The sequence below is a fragment of the Schistosoma haematobium genome, chromosome 1 (genome assembly GCF_000699445.3).
Source record: "Schistosoma haematobium chromosome 1, whole genome shotgun sequence".
Lineage (NCBI taxonomy): Eukaryota > Metazoa > Platyhelminthes > Trematoda > Strigeidida > Schistosomatidae > Schistosoma > Schistosoma haematobium.
In genome coordinates, this window is record NC_067196.1 from 75445547 (window position 1) to 75466024 (window position 20478).

Sequence of the window (20478 nt, forward strand, 5' to 3'; positions counted from 1 at the left end):
GTCAACAATGACGACAAAATAAAGGGCCCCACAAATCAAATTATGAAGCCTCCAGTAATTAACTAAATATTACATAGAAACCAGTTACTTATAAAAGGAAAAATGTGTATTCCCACCAAATAAATAACTTTATTATATCACCTCTGGTTAGATAAAAGCGTCCACTTTATGGAGGAATGGTCAGACCGGGAGAAAATATGGCAGTTATCAAGTTTCGAGGTCAAGTAAAATGAAATTAACACTTTCTGTACATCACGCAAACACTGATGACACACTGAAAAAACAGTAACGAAATCCAAATTCATTACAACAGTATCGTTATGAAGAGAAAATGTTCTCGTTACCAGGTATGTATATATACCCTGCTCTCACTTACATACGATAAGCGAATATCTAGTTACATCCATTTCTACTCAAATTTGAATGCATATTGCCTTGCTGCTAATGTGGTATGTGCTACTTATATTGACATAAGTAGTATATGATGTTAGTCGTGAACAGAAGGTCTGGAAGCAGAGAGACAAGAGGATCGAACAGTAAAGAATGGAAACAGGATGCAATTTGAATGAAAATGTAAGAACAATGAAATCTGAGTTATTTTGAGACAATTGGTGGACATTTTGCGAATTAAGCATTTACTTTATGATTGTTATATTTTCTTAACAAGTCCTGTAATTTTGTCGCCACTGGTGTTCGTGTTCACAACACTAGGATATATTTGTAAATGTATCTTGGAGATCCGATTGCCGAACATAAAGAATTTACTTACATCATCATTAAAATCAGAACACATAGAGTTTGGTTAAGCATTCTCACTTGCAATTGCTAGCCAGGTAGGACTAAACTATCCTAATCGGATACTAAAATATCTGTTATTTCTTCTGAAGCACACTAACGTGTCTCATTCAACATGGTGGTGTGAGTGAAGCGATGTTAAATATTTATTACATTGTCTAGTACATAGCGTTTACTGAACGATCACATAGTTCAATTTATCATTTCAAATCCATTATGTTTGCTCGTTATTCCTCATTCATAGGGTTGTTTGAAAACCATTCCGCTGTTCGACTCAGCAACCTTGGGATCAACGGAGAACAGTAATAATTTAGAAGCATTCAGATGCCACTAATGTTCACATAAAATGAAGTGTAAGCTGAGAATTGCACTACTTTAAACCCAATTCGTCTACATATATTCTAGACCATTCGTGTTCCCTAAAGTCCTTTGGGAATGGAGGCGAACCAACTAAAACTAAGCGTAGGCCCACAGTTTTCTATCTCCAGTTACCTACATTCAAAATATAATGCATACAATATCGAGTTGCTTGTGCTAGTGGCCATCGAAGTTTGATTGGTAAAATCCTATCACCGCTAAGGACAAAAATAACAGTGGTCAATACTAGGCGAACAATTAGTGTATACCTTGTTTTAAAAGAAATAGCCTACAAAAGCATACTGGTGGCACTTAAAAAGAAACTACACGTTTTCTGTTCTCTATCACAGATATGCCATCAGTTAATTCTGCAGTACACCAAACATAATGTTCTTTTCCTTATTTCGCACACCAATACTAAATAATCTTAACCATCACCTTGTGTGTTGTGTTTCCTACCAGCACCTTTATGTTTGGATGTCGCGTAGTCGACCGTTACCGTACAGTTGAACATAGAACTATCACCTAAGTTGTCTAATAAATTTAACACAAAGGAAAACAGCATAAATTAAAAAGTCTGGTCACGGAGTTAAAATACTTTTAATGAAAAATCCAGGATCAGAGTATCGAAAATCCACCAGATTCAGACAACTCATCCTTTGAGAATGTAGCTACCCATTTTGTACTATACTATTCAATAGACTAAATTAATTTTAGCTGAAGATTTAAGTATCATTTTTTAAAATTTCTTAACATGTTTTGATACTGTCCTTCACAAATTTATGATCCTAATATAAGTACTTGTTTTACTGTGTTTGAGGAATTTATTATTCATACATAATTTGTATCACTTTACACACATATATATTGTATAAAAGGATGGGAATGGCGATTTATTAAGTAACCAGGTTTTTCTACGTTAACTGATAAGACAGCGTATGGTTCACATGACTATAGTATGTGTTCGCGAACGCAAATAGCATTTTGAGTCTCCACAGTGTTTCTGGTTGGGGTTGATTTGTGTGCTATATACAATCTGCGTAGAAAGAATAGAATATTCGCTACGTTTATTACTATCATTGTTACTCGATGATAAAAGTTTTTTATTTTAGTTTTAAACGTCCTGGAAACCATGTAGAGTTATATCTGCTGCTCATGTGTATTGAATTCCATAAAAAAACTGGGTATTTTCTTGATTAACTACCTCACATGTTATTATTTCACTCATAGATATATGCAGTCTAGTAGTCTTAGGCTACACCTTGTATTCTGCTTGGAGCAAATGATTAGTATTATACGTCTTTATAAGCTACGTGTAAGCTACAACTTGTTACATGAGCTTAGGTATGTGTTTTTGATTTTAACAGGTGAACGAGTGAATATGAACATAAGAAAAGACAAGAAAGTTTCTGTTCAAACTGTATAATAGTATTTGATTTACAAATTAGCGAATATATATATATATATATTCGATTAACAAGCCACTCATGTATCTGTTTTTAGTAGATAAACAGAGCAAGAAAAGAAAGTTTAAAACAAAAATATTGGGAGAAATGTTCTTTTTTAATACAAAGAAAATTGAACAGCTTTACATCGATGTCTATCTCCTCATACATATTGATTGCTGGACAAACTGATTGCATTTACGAAGAGGTAAGACGTAAATAATAATAAACAAATCGTTGTTTGTTCTTTTGAAAGACTGGTTCTAGTTAATAGATAATATGAAAATGACAAGATTTTAAAATGAAGAGTAACGTTGGATAATAATGATAAACAACATTAGTTTGTGATGTCATTCATAACATGGTGTTATAAAATATAGCAATGGATTGATAGCATTATAACATAGATTTTATTCTACAAAAATCGACATAAGATGAATAAAAGAAATTAGATTATTCTGTCAATATAATTAGAATATTTAGTTGATTTGGAAAACATTTAAGAACAAGCAACGTACACGTCGGACAATCAACCGTACACAATCCAGTGTACATGTAACATTGTATAACAAGGGATAGATAGACAATACCGGGTGTGAGCAGAACAATGTTCATAATGAGAAGAAAAACTATATACGAACAAAATGAATAAGTCGAAAGGTTAAAAAAATAGACTAATGATGATGCAACAACAATAAAAATATTTAAAAGTAAAAACAAATTTTTTACACTGAGGTAACTCAACAGAAAATTTCATGGAAAAACAAATAAAATAAGTGAATAATTGTAAATAAGATTGTGTCAGAGCAAGATCAAATAATGATGTTGATCAGCTGTTACTAATAAATATATTCTAGTCAACTAATGAATGAGATGGTTTAAAATAGAATTAAGCTTTCAGACAAAGCATTTTTATAGAACACTCGTCATGATAGATTTGTTTCATGTATAAATATATGTGTGAATAATGATAGAAATCCACCATACTTTTTAAGCAAGCATAAATAGTACTAATCTCAGTAAACAAGAATACCCATATATATATAATGGAGCACCAGGTAATTGTCGTGAAGGATAATAAACCTTTAAGTGAAGTGAACCATTGAGTAAAGAAAGAAGACAAGACAAGCGTACATTAGAAATTTCCGAATAATTAATTGAATGATTAAACAGATAAATCAAAATATTGGTTCAAGACATTTCACGGGAAAAACTTCGAAAAAATGACAAGATAGCAATAAGTATATTTCGCCAGTATTGAGATCTTCGATGTATGGTTGTTGTTGTTGTAGACGGGTTTGTAATGGTATCATCTTCCCTGAGCCATAAAATAATAGGATCCGATGTATATACAAGCAAACAACTAGCTAACAATGTCATGGAAAAGCAAACAGCAAGTTTCCTATGCGATAAAACAAAAAGAAAAAAAAACAGACGAAAGCGAATGAGGAAATATACAATAAGTCAAACAAATTTAAAATAGAAACGATAATCTATTGCATAAATCAATAGGGTGGAAATTGTAAACCATTGAAATTCTATAGCATTTCGAAAACGAATTCAACACCGGTGAGATATATGACAAGAATTGTGAAATTGATGTAGGTAGGCCCCTAAGTGCCCTGGTATGACCGAGGATGGAGAATCTGCTCTTCCTCTCGAAATGCTCTCACATGACCACGAGTATACAGCCACTAACATGGAAGTCCTACTCACTGCCTTTTCGAAATTGAGAGGGTGAAGAGAATTCCGGTGCATTAACAGGGTTGGTGGACGCGGAGGGTCCACCTAGGGGAGTTGAAAAACCCTCATTCCGAACCAAAGGCTCTGGTTGGGGCCCCCTAAGAAAACCAATCGCTTTAGTTTGTGCATCCGGGCATTATCACGGACCTCACACAAATCAATGATAACTACTACTGACCTCATTGTTGCTGTGTGGAGCATATGTATTTAGTGCCTCCTTGTATCAAAGTTTGTGTGTTCAAATAAATAGATAGGCCATGATGAGCTTATACGGAATCTTGTTGTTGTTATTATTATGATAAGCTGAGAATTTGGTTACTATTATAAAATATGATGAATACAAAAGACGATATAAGCGAATTATAGATCTTTATTTCAAAATAGCGATAAAAACTACTTTTCTGTCGTATGAATTAACTGGATAAACGTGACAGGTACAACCAATAGTTGACGACAGCCATTGTAAACATCGAACAACCAATTACAACACAAGAAAAGATAACTTGAACCATTTAACTAAATATATTAATTTGTAAAATGTACATGAAATGAGAATTTAGAACATTTTAGAGTTACCAAGCCAACAGAAGTGATGTATTCTGGTTAGCAGTGGAATTTTGAAAAAGCATTTCGCTTTATTTGCGACTTGCTAGCTGGATATACCTGAAGTTCAGCGTTGACGTTTACACTGTTATACAGGTTAATGGCTATCTCTACTACCTAGCTCCGTGGATAGCTCATAGTGTGTAAAAAGCGAAATGTATCCGGTTGAAGTCCCAGCGTGAACACTAACATTGGGATGGAGGTATATTAATCTAAAGTCATGAATAGGAAGGAACATGTATGCAAGACACACAATCCAACTGTTTTGAATTACACTGGTATCATGAACCGATCGATGTAAGACCAACATTGAAAACCTGGATGTGCTCAAAAGCCGTCACGTTCTAGTATATGACTCGTTGGCAGTGCGTGTCGACGAACGTATATGCGAGCGCTTGACTTCTATACTACTAAGTCGGGATCTAGCGGTGTGGATTTATGACCACTTCCGATTGCTCTTGGTAGGTAACTGTCTTACATCCGACACGGTTTAGCTTCACTAGTCACGGTTTCTCATTAGAACTCCAGGGATTTCTTCTAGAAGTTAGTCACTAGTGAGCACATACTAATTGTTAGTAAAAAGTTATGAAGATTATTGAATTTGATTGGAATCACGAGCTTTTACCAAATGGCAATGTCGAGGTAATCCATTTCCCAACGAAGATTAGTAAAGATTTAGTCAAGAATATTAACAACAAGATAATCCGAAACATTTTTGACTATGATTATATTATAACAAAACGAAAATGTATTACAAATTATTAAAAATAATTCTTTAAAACAATAAAATATACCTATTTTCTGTCAGAACAGCGCCCAAATTTAAACAACGTATAAGCACTTGTAGTAGCATAGTAACTAGTGCAAAGAATGACACACATAAATCAGTTAAATAATGTAATACTTTACGACGAACACGATCTAATTCTGTACCATGTGATTCAAGTGTATTAGATTGATCATGAGGTTTTTCAATCATGCTTACCTATGGAAAAAATAATTGACCTTAATATTTAATAAAAATTAATTCATTTAAATTAGAACTCAATTGATAATTGCGATAAATAAGTAAAAGGATTTAAATTGTCAATAAATTAAAATTGTTTATCTGATAAGATTTTTTTTAAAAAAAAAACACTTTTTCTTGTTTTAGAAATTAAATCTTAATCGTATTTGAAAGGATAGTCAAGTTTATAGATCAATTATTAATATGAAGTTGATATGATTAGAAGATAATTTTTGTTTTCTTTAAAATAGTTTTCGTCACGAACTTCAATTCAGAGTTAATAAGTGACTAAAGAGAATTGTGATATGTAGAGCTTTTATATTTTGAATCTAACATAATTCAATAATGTTTACACATGGAATAAAATCTATAACTTTTAAATTAAGCAACCGATAGGATATAGTATTCAGTTAATGAAAGTAACAATTTATAGTATTGTGGTGTGTGCTACTTACATTGACATAAATAGTATATCATGCGAGTCAGGAATGTAATGTGTGGCAGCAGAAGATTGGGAAGATCAAGAAAGGAAGAACGGGAATAGAAAGCAATTAGTATAGAAATGCAAGAATAATGAAGTCGGAGATAATTATTGAACATTTTGCAAACTAGGTATTATAGTATGGTTTTTCTATTTTACCAATTAACTCTGTAATGTTGTGCTAAATATAATTCGGTTGTCCTCAACTGTGTTCTCTTTCACTACAGTTTTGTGACATAGATTGATCTATTAAGGCTACAACTTTTCACTTACAATTATTATTGGAAAAATATAAATCAATCAACTGTTTCAAAGTAGTTCATAAGATGTAAGAGTATAATAAACTTGATTTACTCAAACTTTAAAAAACGTAAAATCATTTGAAAAAATTTATTTTACAAAATTCAGAGTACATTAATCACATTTCCTTCAAAATATAACTGATTCATATCAATAAACGTGCCATAGAACCGTTTCCAAACATCTTTGTAAGTCTTAGAAAATATGTTGTTTCACAATCTTTTAAACCAGAAATCACTAACTAAAATCTTGTATACAAACGGTTTTCACATATCAAATCAGCAGTCGAAACGCACGAAAGAATGCATAATGTTCAGTGATGTCACGAACACAGGACGTCAGCAGTTGTTCTGGTTCTACATAATCCCAGAATCTTGTACGACTTAATATTGGAAGGAGTTGTCTTTATATCAATGGATTAATCCCATAAAAACATGTCTCAATACTTCTTATGAAATCTCACTGGGGATACTTCCAAACATAGTTAACAATACCTATAATTTTATACACTATACACGTAATAAGATTTTTAAAAGAACATAACAGATACAAAAGTAGTGTTGCATATGCATCTCATGCATCTAAAAACTGAAATTTAGTAACGGCACCTGGTTACTAATTTTATGGTGAAAGATATGAAGTTTAAAAACAGTAATGTGCAGGAAAATCATGATAATAAATGACATTTTGATGCTTCAATCACTAGATCGGTATAACATATAGACAATTATTTTTTCTAAATACTATAAATAATGCACGCAGTTTGATGAATATGAAAAAATCTTTTCTTGCGATAAAAGTTTAGTTGATAAATTCACTAAAAATCAATACAAATAAATCGATAAGAGAAGACATAAATAAGTCTTAATATTGTATCCTTTTCTTTACAGTCAACTGGAGCAGGATAGATTCTAGAAGAATTAATTCAAGAATTGAAGTGTAATAGTTTCAAGGAACAGATGAATTATGGTTAGAATTGAAATCTAGAAAGTATGTTTTATTCTGTTTGAGATGCGTCAGTTAAATTTACCCACATTCTGATGTTGACATTCGTACCGGGTCTCAAACTCAGTAACTTTAATCGCTAAACACGCAGTGAGTACAGATAACCACTAACTGATACAGCGGATAGACTTTTTAGACCAATATTAGTATGGGCTTGAAATATCCCGTTACTGACACTGCGGGCAGAACTCTGGTCAGTATGTGCAAGTTCATCTATTCTATAAAATTTATAATATGCCTATAGCGAGACCAATCTGAACAGGATGAGTTTATCCCAATAAACGTCGATTTAAATTCAAACATCAATACCAACAACAAGATAATTTAAATCTTACTATTAATGTAATGGTTTTGGCTACTAATACGAAAAAAATTTATCAATTAAAGGTAACACAATTGGAAGAGAAAGAAGATACTCCACACAATTTATATAAGCGATTTAATAACACCGTGTTCATTGATCACTGTGGGCCGTCAAGATAAAAGGCTTTAGAAAAAAACCAATCTGAAGTGAAAACAATTTTTGTTCACTAAGCAATTATGGATAACATACGATTATTTCAAGCTAAATGGAAGTCAATCAATCGATCGCTCAATTTTTGAACATACACATGGTCAACTCTGAGCACGTTCCACCACTACAGAAATCATTGTTTAAAATTACCTAGCAAATTAAAAGAGCTGGTTTAAAAAGAAGATCTACACTAAAGAAAATTCGATTCAATAAAACCACATGGTTGCCATTTTTATTTCACATAATGCAGAGAAGTAACAAATAAACACCAACCTTATTATTAATACTTGTAATATTATCACTTAGGTCGCGTATTTTTGTGGTCACTTGATATTCAACTGAATATAAGGAATCATGAAATTCATTACGTATAGCTGCTAATTCATGTGGTAAAGCTTGTCGAGATTCTTCAGCTATAGCATCCAATCTTTCAATACGTGAACTGGCATCGGTTAGTTTTTGATTTTGTAACTCCGCTTTTGTGGTTGCATCACGCTAAAATAAAAAGAGAGGATGGTCAAAACTATGTGATAAAATTGCTATCATTATTATTATTTAAATCCCCGAAGTCTTAGTGGAAACTGTGCTCAGTGGAGTTGGATCGTGTCGGGTGGGAGGCAGTTACCCACCGAAGACAAATAAAGATGATTGTGAAATATAGTAAATTAATTAAAGTTAGACGTGTACACTTTTGGATGATAGCTTAGTGGTTTAAAGATAAAGCTCTCGCAGCCAGACCTGAAAGCCATCGGTTTGATCCTCAGTGGGAGGAGAGTCATGAAAGTGAACTGCTGAAAAAACCCATACTATGACAGAACAACTGTCCAGTGCTTCCTTGATCTTACTGATACAAAGATGATAATGAGGAGCAAAAGAAAGCCTGTGTAGTAATTGACAACATTTGATTTCTTTTTTATTGTTCGATTGAGAGAGCCGTCGAAACCTGGCTAACAGTTCGACATACTATAATATCCAAAAAATGGATTCGACCTAATCGAGTCATGTTCACTTGTGAATTATACAAACATATCCCACTAGGCTATTGAGTCCAGATACCTATTAAATTGTCTTTTGGGTACGAAATGTTTAAATTTTTCTGTTGTGAATACTAAAAACTAAGATTGTTATGTTTTTTTGTTGAGAGGTATAAAAAAAATATGCGGATTACATTGATAGTACCTTTAATTACACGTTCATTTTAGCATAATATGGATATACATGTTTTTACCTTTTCCTATAGATTCAGTGAACAATGAAACATATAATTTAAGAAAATCAACAATCACACAATAAAAATATATATGCAATAATATTTGTTACATCGTTTCTATTAGAAAGAGTTAAAAATAAATAAATAAACAAATATGAAAAGAAGGAAAATAACGATATTTGTTTATGTTAAGTACCGAAAAGCACATCCATGTGTACATATTAAAGCAGGTGATAATGTCATGCACCCATGTGTGTATGTGTGTTTACAAATATACATAAATGGGAAAGGAAACATTCAATCCAAGAAATATAACAAATACGAAGGTAACATTTATTGTTTTCGTATTTTCGTGAGGAGAAGAACAAACTAACTAATTTATCTTTACATTCCTTTATATTTTCGTGCTACACAAATAAAATATCCAACAACAATAAAAGTGACCTTCATAGTTAGGCATGAAACAATCATTTATGGATTCAAGAAGATGATATAATGAGTCAGCATCTTATTATTATAAGACACGCAGTATTTCTTAGATGCTGGCCATCTGTATACTTAATAATGTTTTCTTAAGTTATTTCTATACAATGATAATCAGTCCAAGAATTGAAAAACCAAGTAATAAGCTGTTAAGACAATTGGAATTTTATGACAAGACTGATATTTTTGGCAGATTATAAAGCAGTAAACAATGACGTAGACATTGGTGGGAATTTTTTCCAGGTATTTGTCATTTAGGCAGGTAATAGCAAGACAAGTGAAGTAAATTACCTTAAATGCTCCAGACCGTCGAAATCTATTCTCAAAATAAACATCTATTCAGTGCATTATTTTGATTTATCGATATGACAATAAAGATGTAAAGACAGCGTAGAACACCTTATTTTGAAAAGAGCAACCGTCGATGAATAATGAAAACGATTATTCAAAAACAACGGTAAGGAATGAAACCAGCTATAAATAGTAGTATGGTTACTTATTATTTTACTATTTAAACTAATTGAAATATACTAACACTAGCAGTAGTAATAAAATTTATACAAAAAATGCCACAAGAATATTTCGATCATTAATTGACAAAATACCTAACTATCAGTAGGCAAGTAATGTCGAAAAATAAGGTCACCTGAACAATAAAACAAGATAAATAAACACAAACACAATCTATAATAATGATAATAATAATAACAAACGTTCGAATAACATTGGTAAAACTGATAACAAATGCAAACTAACTCGAATAGCTTCTAATTCTGTTGTTAAATTATTCAGTGTAGACTGAATACTAAGTGTTTCACTATGCATAACAGACAATTCATCACGAAGTTCTTGAAATATCTGTGATTGTTGATTAGTTAGAGAGGCAAATTGACATTCTTGACGACGATAAAGATAAGCAAATGCAAGTGCCAAATTATATGGTGAAATATTCATTATTGAATTACCTAAGTGGCCAATACTACCAGCAGCAACACCACCACTTAAACTCCCAGTAACAATACCGCTACTATGAGGAGTACTAAGTGATTCTGGTGAGATAACATTCGCTCCACTTATATGACTTTTAGATCCAGCTTTAGTCTTATCCAACACGCCTAATCCTGAAGCAGACAATGCAGATGAACCTGAAGAACCAACACCGGGTACATTATTATTACCAATAGAGGTTAGATTTTGATTATTGAACACTTGATGTGGTGATACACCAAGAAATTCAAATATTCGTGCCAGTGTATTATCTCCACCATCTGACCATGAAAATGCACCAGTGTTAGAATTGACAGCAACAGATGGATCTATACTGGGACATGTATCATCTTTTGATGTACTAATTATACCACTTAAACCGCTAATCATACTACGTCCACCAGCATCATATCCACCGCAACTGATAGGGTTAAGTCCATTGGTAGAAGGTAATGAACCAGTTCGAAGTGGTTGAGAACTACTGCTAGCTACATTCTCAGGTAGGAATATGCTGGATGAATCAGGCTAAAAAAGGAAAATATAAAAAGGAAACCGATAAGCGAGTTGAACATAGAAATATTTACACAGTATTTTCTCTCAAACAAGAATAATTCAAGCAAACAATAATTTACAGATGAGCTTAAAGGAAACTGAACCCATTTATCAAGTGGTTTTAGTAAGCGATAGATAGACTATAGAAAACTAAACGGGAATGGTCGACTATTAGTCCTAGTATGAGACTTCTCAGCTGGTGACTTGACAATCACTATTGATAGAGTATAAAAATTACATTTAGTCAGTGAAAAGGATAAGAGAATAGGTGACTGAAATAATTGTATTTCGATAGAGCGATTAGAAGACGGAGTTGATCTAATTGCTCTATCAAAATTTATAAAAGGGAATAATTGCTTTAAATAATTGCATTTCTATGTTATTGTTTTTTAGTGTTTAAACTGCATAGTACAATTTCGAAATCACAAATAATTTACTGATCTATGTGATTGAGTTGTTATCAATAAAATAGAGAACTCAAGATTTTCTGTTAATTCTAGTTGATACAAAAGGAGGATGAAAATTCCGTTATTTGTTGAAATTCAAATAAATCGTAAAATAATACCGGGGGTAATCCAGACGCAAAGTTCCTGATAGAATTCCATTTAGCGTGAATAAATGATTGACTTTGTACAATAATAATAGTAACGTTTCATAACTTGAACTATCATGTTTAAATTGTGTAGTATAATTAAGAAGTGGGAATAACGATAATCGTAAGAGTTATGAGATAATATTAAGTGGTTAAGAGAAGTAGGCAGAAAATCTATACATTTCATGTTAGTAGGGTTTCGTCATAACAAGGGTATCTGAAATCTTCAGGAAACTGATGTTTTCTGGTAGATCCGAACCTAGGTCATTCAGTTCTAAAGAACGACGTTTGTACTGAGCCATACAAGGCGCGACTCAACTGTAAGTTAAGGCTACTAACATTGACCCGCGGGACAATCTCATGTTTATCTAATCTTTGATATCGGCTACAGTTCAACTTGATCTATAGAATTCGATCAGCACCATAGAGAAAATACGCCTAATACTGGTCACTACTTAGGGATCAGTCATTGTAGTTACAAAACAAAAGGATGAGGAAAATTAGTACGAAATTGGCTAGACAAATGAGGTTGTTTTGCTATTTTTTCTGTATGATAAAAAGATCATAGTAACAATAAGCATCAACTAGTTCAATAGACCTGTCAAGCTTCCCATATTAAATCTTCACACCATAACTATTGTATAGCACCTAAAATAACAGTCTGACTATCAAATACCTGAACAGACAAAGTATCGTTCAATATATTTAATTATGGAAAAATGATACAAATTATAGTTAGAGAAATCATCATAATATTATTCGTTATTAGGTAAAATGAAGTGGCGGAATAAATGAAATATATTCATGATTATTAAGACAAATGAATGCTAGATAAACATATGGATCCACAAACTAAGAAATTAATTATTCTCTGGATCTAAATCAGACAATTATAAACTCATGTAAGTGATTTATAATAACCATTGATTATTTTTGAGAACAGACCTAACCTACTCTGAACATTGCTCCGTGTTACACTTACAAGAGTTGCTTAAAAAACCCACTAGCAATTATGTTTGTATGTGTTTAGTGTATATGCATGAATGTGTATATAGATGTATAACGGTAAGAAGATCAAAAGGGTGCATTCAATTTGAGATTTTGTGAGGTTGTTGGTTTTTTGACGGTGGTATTTTACATGCACGTAAACCTTTAAAAGTTTGATGAGGGAAGCAGCCATCATTCTGGCAGTGTTCAAAAACTTTAATCTTATTGTTTCTCTCGATGTTCTGAAACGGATTGTTATCAAGCAAATGAATGACTTGAAGACATGAGCAGGGAGGCGATTCATCAGGAATCTCACGCAATCGGTGCTCTTTTTGAATCGGAATAAAGCCTAAATAGCAATCGAGTAAGCACTCAATGATATACATTTTACCACGGAAAATGACTTAAAAAGTAAACTTAGACGGCGCACTACAAGGACACATCCACCGCAAAAATAAATAGAGTGGAGTTTATCTGAATCACAACAGTTTCTGTCTAATAAGTTACAAATATAGGGATTGTAGGGACTTTTTGACAACGCTCGTAAACTATTCTCGAAGGAAAGTCTGAAAGAACTTGTCTTCATTACAACCTGGCCTAAGTAAAAAGGCATATCAGGTGGAATTTATTGACAAGTGTGCCAAAACCAACGTACGGGTTAAATACGATACAATGGAAGAAACCTATTTCTTAAATCTACGCTTCAAAGGAGATGAAATCACTGGAATAATCAAACACTAGATGAATGCAGTGATGAAGGTTACTTATACATCAGCACGACTGATGACGTTATGTGAAACTCTTCACCCAAACAAAAAAAACTGACGTTATAATAAGCACAGAGAGATGTTGGATAGCAGAGGAATCCAGAACGCACGTTTCGCTCTATTTGTACCTTGTTAGCTGCGTAACTATATGCCAGAGTTAATAATCACTCCCACACTCAAATCCGATACCGTTCGCTTAGAACGCTGAATGATGCAACGCTAATCATATTCAGCACTTGTAAAACTTGACAAACTTAACTACTTTGAAATAACGCCATTCCATTTATAGATTTCTTATAATAGTTGAATTCATGAGCCAGTGTAAGCTAGACAACAATTTAAAAACTTGGAAGCACAGTACAATCGTTTCGTCCTCTTATGGGACTCCTCAGCAGTGCGCATCCACAATCGCGTATGCAGAACAGTCGATCTCGCGAGCGAACGCTAAGCCTCCAGACCACTGGGTCGGCATCCAGCGGAGCTAACATCTAGCTTCAATCGAACCATGATCTTGCGCAACCTTTCATCTATTGTCTGAAGAGAGAGAAAATTCCACTTCAAGTAGCTTTTCGGCGAAACTATAATTTATGAGCGAACCATGATCTTGTGCAACTCTTTATCCATTGTCTGAGATGGATAACTGTCTCACACCCGACACGGATCGAACTTCATTGGTCACGGCGGCGAGACTATGATTTATGGATGAACCAATCAGATCCACCCATCCATTTGGCTAAATAGAGTCTTGGCATTATAGCTCATGTCAGTTCGTGATAAAAACTCTAAATCTAATTTCTAACCCCAACCATCAACTGTAAATCATAATTCTAATTCCTCACGCTGCTTTATAATCCTAGTCCTAGTTATTAGGTGAACATTCTCAAGGTCACTTTAGCATCGCTCAAAGGTCGTCCATAAACTATAGTCTCACCCTTTTCCTCATGACTACAATATGATATATATATATATATATATATATATATATATATATATATATATATATATACTGACGCCTGTCAACCCTCGCCAACCAGTATTCTCCATGCAACTATGTCCTGGGCAATCCTATTGCTATTCATTCTTTTCATATCTGCTTTATATTCCCGACGTAGTGTGTTCTTTGATCTTCTTCTTTTCCGTTTCCCTTGAGGATTCCAAGTTATTTATGTTCTATCCACTTCCAACATCTTTTCCTGATTTCCGCCTCAGTTGGGATCTGATTTGTCCTCTCCCATAGTAGGCTGTTGCTGATGGTTTCCGGCCAACAGACATTGAGTAGACAATTGTTTACAAATACTTGAACATTTTTGATGATCGTTGTGATAGTTGTCCATGTTTCATTTCAGTACAATGGAACTGTCTTTACATTCGTATTGAAGATTCTGATTTTGAAGTTCGCTTGCAGACAGTTGTTTTAGGTTCGAGATGTTCTTCAACTGTAGGAGTGCCATCCTTGCCTTTACGTCTGCAACGGATCCTTCTTGTTCATCGATGATGCTGAACATGTCATGCACTTGAATGTCCCACCTGCTCCACAGTTTCTTCATCAAGTGTGATTGGTTTGGTTGGTGTTCTCTGTGTTGAATTTGAGGATCTTGCTTCTTCCCTTGTGTATGTTGAAGCCTACTGATGCAGAGGCTGCTGCTACACTGGTTGTTTTAACCAGTATTTTTCGGTTTGTATAAGATAGAAGGGCTGGATCATCTGAGAATTCTAAATCTTCTAGTTGAGTTCAATCTGTCCATTGTATTCCGTGCTTTCCCTCACATATTGAGGTCTTCATAACCTGTTGATCTGGAAACTGGGTGTCTACTTAATCTTTCATCTGGTTCGGCAACACTCTATCAAAAACTGTTCCTGGTACTCACATAAGTGTGATACCTCTGTAGTTCTCACACTTGCTCAGATCTATATTCCTTGCCCTCTTGATGACATATCCTTTTTTCCAGTCTAGAGGCACTACTTCTTCCCCCTCAAATTTTCCTGTATAGAAAGTGAAGAATGTTTGCTTTTATGTGTGACCTCAGTGCTTCGGCTGATATATTTTCAGGTCCTACTGCCCTCCCACTTTTATCTATCTGATGGCCTTTTTGATTTATTCGATCATTCGTGGAGTGACATCTATAGAAATGTCTGTAGGTGCTGTTTCGATGTCCGACAGATTCAATGTAGCAGCTCTATTCAAGAGTTCCTTGAAGTATTCCACTCATCTGTTTCTCTGTCCCTGAATCTCGGTGATTAGCCTAACATATTTTTCCTTGACTGGTCACTCTGGTTTACTATATTTTCCCGCTAGTTTCTTCGTTATGTCATATAGTTGTCTCATATTTGCTTCAGTCACAACTTTTTCTGTTGTCGTTGCTAGGAGTCCCACGTATTTCTGCTTGTCTGCTCTAAAGATCCACTTCGCTTGCTTGTTTGCGTAAGTGTATTTTCCTTGTCCTAATTTTCTCTGTACTTGTCCGACTGTTGTTTATTGGCATCTTCTTGTTCTTTTCTTGAATCTTGTCTAGGGTTTCCATAGAGATCCATTCCTAATGATGATGATGCTTGCGGTCCAGCACCTCCTGACATGTTGAAGTTGACGCTTCTTTGATCCGTTTCTAGTTGTCCTCATTCGTAGTTTCGTCTTCTTTCAGTAGATCCTTTAAGGTTTGGATCCTATTGTTGAGAGTTATCTTAAATTGGTTGGGTTTGTTAGTATCTCGAAGGAACGTTGTATTGAACCATTGTAATGCTGTTTCCCCAACTGTCCAGTGTTTCTTTAGCTTCCGTTTCATTTTGGCAACCACCAGGTGGTGATCTGAAGTTATGTCAGCACCTATCCCGGTTCTCGTGTCTCCCATTGTTCTTCTGAATTTTTTATTGATACAAATATGATATACCTGGTTTCCTGTGGTGTTATACGATGGAACCCATGTAGCTTTGTGTGGGTATATTGTGCCGCCTAAAACCACACAAATTTCTAAATCTCTCCCCATTTTCGTTTAACGATCCTTGATCCGTGAGATTCCCGTCTTATAAATGCATTTCGTGCAACTGTGGACAGGATCAAAGGAACTAACTGGATGTGTGGAGCATATCATGTCAGAGTACTAGGTTATATAAACGTTATCTAATTGTCAAGATTGATTAGTTAATCGCACTGCTATGCTGACTCTGCAACTTGATGAAGGTTATATAAATAAGAGAAACACTATAAACTTATTTTGATCATAGGATTATTTCTTTATAATGTACTTTATTTCAATTTTAGTTAGGGACGATGAAAAGTTCTTTAAACGAAGCCCAAGGCTAAAGCATATGATACTTCATAACTAACTAAGAGAATATTGAATGTAAGAAAAGTTCACTGACAACCAGAGGGATAATGTAAAGTTTACAATGTTTTTAATAATCATGACTTGTAATACATGCACGACCCAAGTTTACAAGTGATATCTCTTAAAAACCAACGAATTTGCCTGCCAGTCACATTTTTTTAGAATTTGATTAGTTGAAAGTCATGAACTGCTGTCTTTATATTCCAGTCATTTCAGCTATTTGAAAGTAAACAATAACACTAATAGTAGTTATATATACACATATTCACTATAACACACAGAAGTAATACTAATAGATTAGATGAAAGAAAAACACTGGATGTGTGAAGTAATTCAGTTGAGTTAAATCTATTGAACAGTATAGGCAAGTAGGAGAATAATTAAATATACTGAAGTTTAGGATTGTTTTATTTAGAAGACAAAAAGTACGAGGTTGACAAAATCTCAGTCTTCACCTTCATATACGAAGTATTATTGAGACATTTGAAGTCCTTTACCTACCACTATCATGATAATAATTATTCTCGCCACCGTTATATCAGATTATTGTAAAGATTATATTCGAATAAATTTATGTTGTTATTATGATTGATCATATTTTCAATATTTTGATGGTTTATCTGACTCAACAATTTCATTCTTCAAACAAAACTAATATTGTTCTGAACTATACACAAAGATAAATCGTTTCAAGGAAATTATAATGATCACGAAATTAAATGAACAATGTTTCTTACTGTTATCATCACTTGATCATTTAGACTTAAGCAAATGAATTATAATACAGATCCTTTGAAATACAAGAAGCTGAAATCAATAAGCAAATGAATCACTACCGAAAATTTCGTGAAAACTTTTATCATATACACAACACAAGGTCAATCATTAACCAAAAGTCAAATCAATGGTCATATAATTGCAGTAAGTGTTCTATTCTTTCCGTTGAGATTTCACATGTATAAGGTGGTCGGTTTTATTAACATGAATAGTAAGAATGAACAGACACACACACACATATACATAGGTAAAACAATGAAAAATAATAATGAATTATATGACACGTGAGTTAACTATAAGTTAAATTAATTGAAACGTATCACTGACTATTATGTTAGCAATTATACACATAAACAATCAATTAGACTTATGTAAGCCAACAGTGAAAACGATTAACCGGTTTTTTTTTATTTTAAGAAAAACTTGACAGAACATAAAAATAAAACGAAATCTAGATAAAAGACTTAAGAAAATTTAGACGATTTAAATATTCAATGTATCTCAGTTTTCACTAAAATCATAAATTTTTATGTCTAATGTTAATATTGACGTTTTTTTGTAGACAAACTTCGAAATATGAACATATAAATTGCAGTCTATTTCATTTAGCTCAAGTTTATAAATAGGATAGGAAATCAGAGAGGCAACTAATTAGTAGGATTTGCGAAGAAGAAGAATACAGTGATTGTTGCTGTCTTATATCAAGCTACAAACTATGATTATAGGATTGCTGGTAACAGTCAGATAACTTTGCTAGAAAAAAATGTTCAGATTACTAGTGCTGAAACAGATTTCGATCCTATTACTTCAACATGTGTATATTTAGATTTCAAATATCTTAACAACACTAAATGAAGACACCTTTTCTTTGGTAAATTGATTTAACGTTAGATAATATTGTACTTCGTAGACATGATGTTCAATCAAATGGGAATTCATTAAATTGATAAAGACGGAAACTATTAAGAATGAAATTGTCATACAAATACTATAAAGAATGTACAATTAACTAAACAATGTAAATATTTAACCCAGTCATTTGAAATAAAATGTAAAAATTCGAAGAAATATAAATTTCAGAAAGAAAGAAATCGATCACTTTTTACTCATATTATTCTATAGTGTAATTACAAATAAATTAACTATCATTTATTTGCTTACAAATTATTTATATTAATTATAAATAAAACAATGACAATAATTAATCGAAAACAATTAATTGGTCAAATAGGGACAATTTTATTATCGATAATAGATTCATTCATTTAAATAATTAATTATCAGGATAAAAATGAAATTCTAGAAAACAAAAATCAACTTCAAAACGTTCACGTTCATCAATATAATTTATTGATATTATTATTTATTGAACTGAATAAAATATAGAAATAACAGTTCTACTGATACTGACGAAAACGACTTTGCGTAGGCATACTAGGAATAAAGCATGAAAATCAATTAATAGGTATATTTCATGATACTATTGACAGATAACTACTACTAGATCAGACCACAGATAGACTGAAGTTTAAAAAGAATAGTAGATCATTTGATCAGAACTTTATGTTATGAAGATGTATTTGTATATTCAAAATATTAAGCTTGATTCGGAAAGACACTAATGGTGTGCACCATGGATGAAGTGATAAACTAAGGTGACCCTAAAATAAACGAAGGAAACTAGAAAAACTAGTGGGTTATCTCTTTCTCGATAAAAAGATTTTGGAATATATATATATATATATATATATATATATATATATATATATATATATATATATATATATATCGAGTTGCGATACATTGTACAAACGAAAGTACGGAAGAGCTACTGAAATTACGACTTTGTAATATTATGAGCTGTCAATAGAGAGAAACAATTAAAGTAGTTTGATAAACACAAAGAAACCTATAAAAAGCTGAATTTCACATTGCCCTGAATTATAGTTTATAATAAAATGCAATGCTATTAGAGAAAGTTTTCGAAAAATTTCTTTCTATGCTCTGTTAAATACAAATTTAAATCCTAACAGTCAATAGATGTAGACGGGATACGAAACTGTGGATAAATTAAGCTTATAGAAACGTTAACAAAACAGTAATATCTTGGTCAATATATAATATTTTACATGGAATTAGTCATATACTGAGTACAATCAGTAATCGGAAGTTGAAAGATAGTAACTGGAACGACATAGGTTACTTTTCAAATAAAAGTTAAAACAATGAGGGTAGAAAATATTTTACGTTGAAAGAATCATTATTCAAATGAATTATTTTAGTGGGACTAATGGCTTTTAAAACAGATGGATTGTGGCTAGCAGTGGAATATATAAAACCTATATTTCTTGTCACTGGGACTTGTCAGGTGAATTTATTTTGGTGTTGATATTCACACTACGACTCAAATCCAGTACTTTTCTCTCCGAAAATCAAAGCATTATTCACTGAGCTACCGAGACCCGATAGCCACTAACTTCTTCAACACGTACGTTTACGTTAACATTAGAAAGAGTTTCAACTGCCCCATTGTTGATACTCAAGAATGAAT

At 32.9% G+C, this 20478-nt stretch overlaps 1 protein-coding gene across 1 annotated transcript in view; it reads right to left on the minus strand.

Annotated features, from left to right (window-relative positions):
• Positions 1-2561: 2561 nt before the first annotated feature.
• Positions 2562-20478, minus strand: part of MS3_00010220 (uncharacterized protein) — a gene marked incomplete at its 5' end in the record, with an annotated part of 48154 nt that continues 30237 nt past the window's right edge. Inside the window, 4 exons of the mRNA XM_051218580.1 lie at positions 2562-3999; positions 5738-5928; positions 8523-8744; positions 10699-11454. Of these exons, the coding sequence (XP_051075152.1) occupies positions 3789-3999; positions 5738-5928; positions 8523-8744; positions 10699-11454 (1380 nt within the window). The remainder of the gene's footprint in view (positions 4000-5737; positions 5929-8522; positions 8745-10698; positions 11455-20478) is intronic.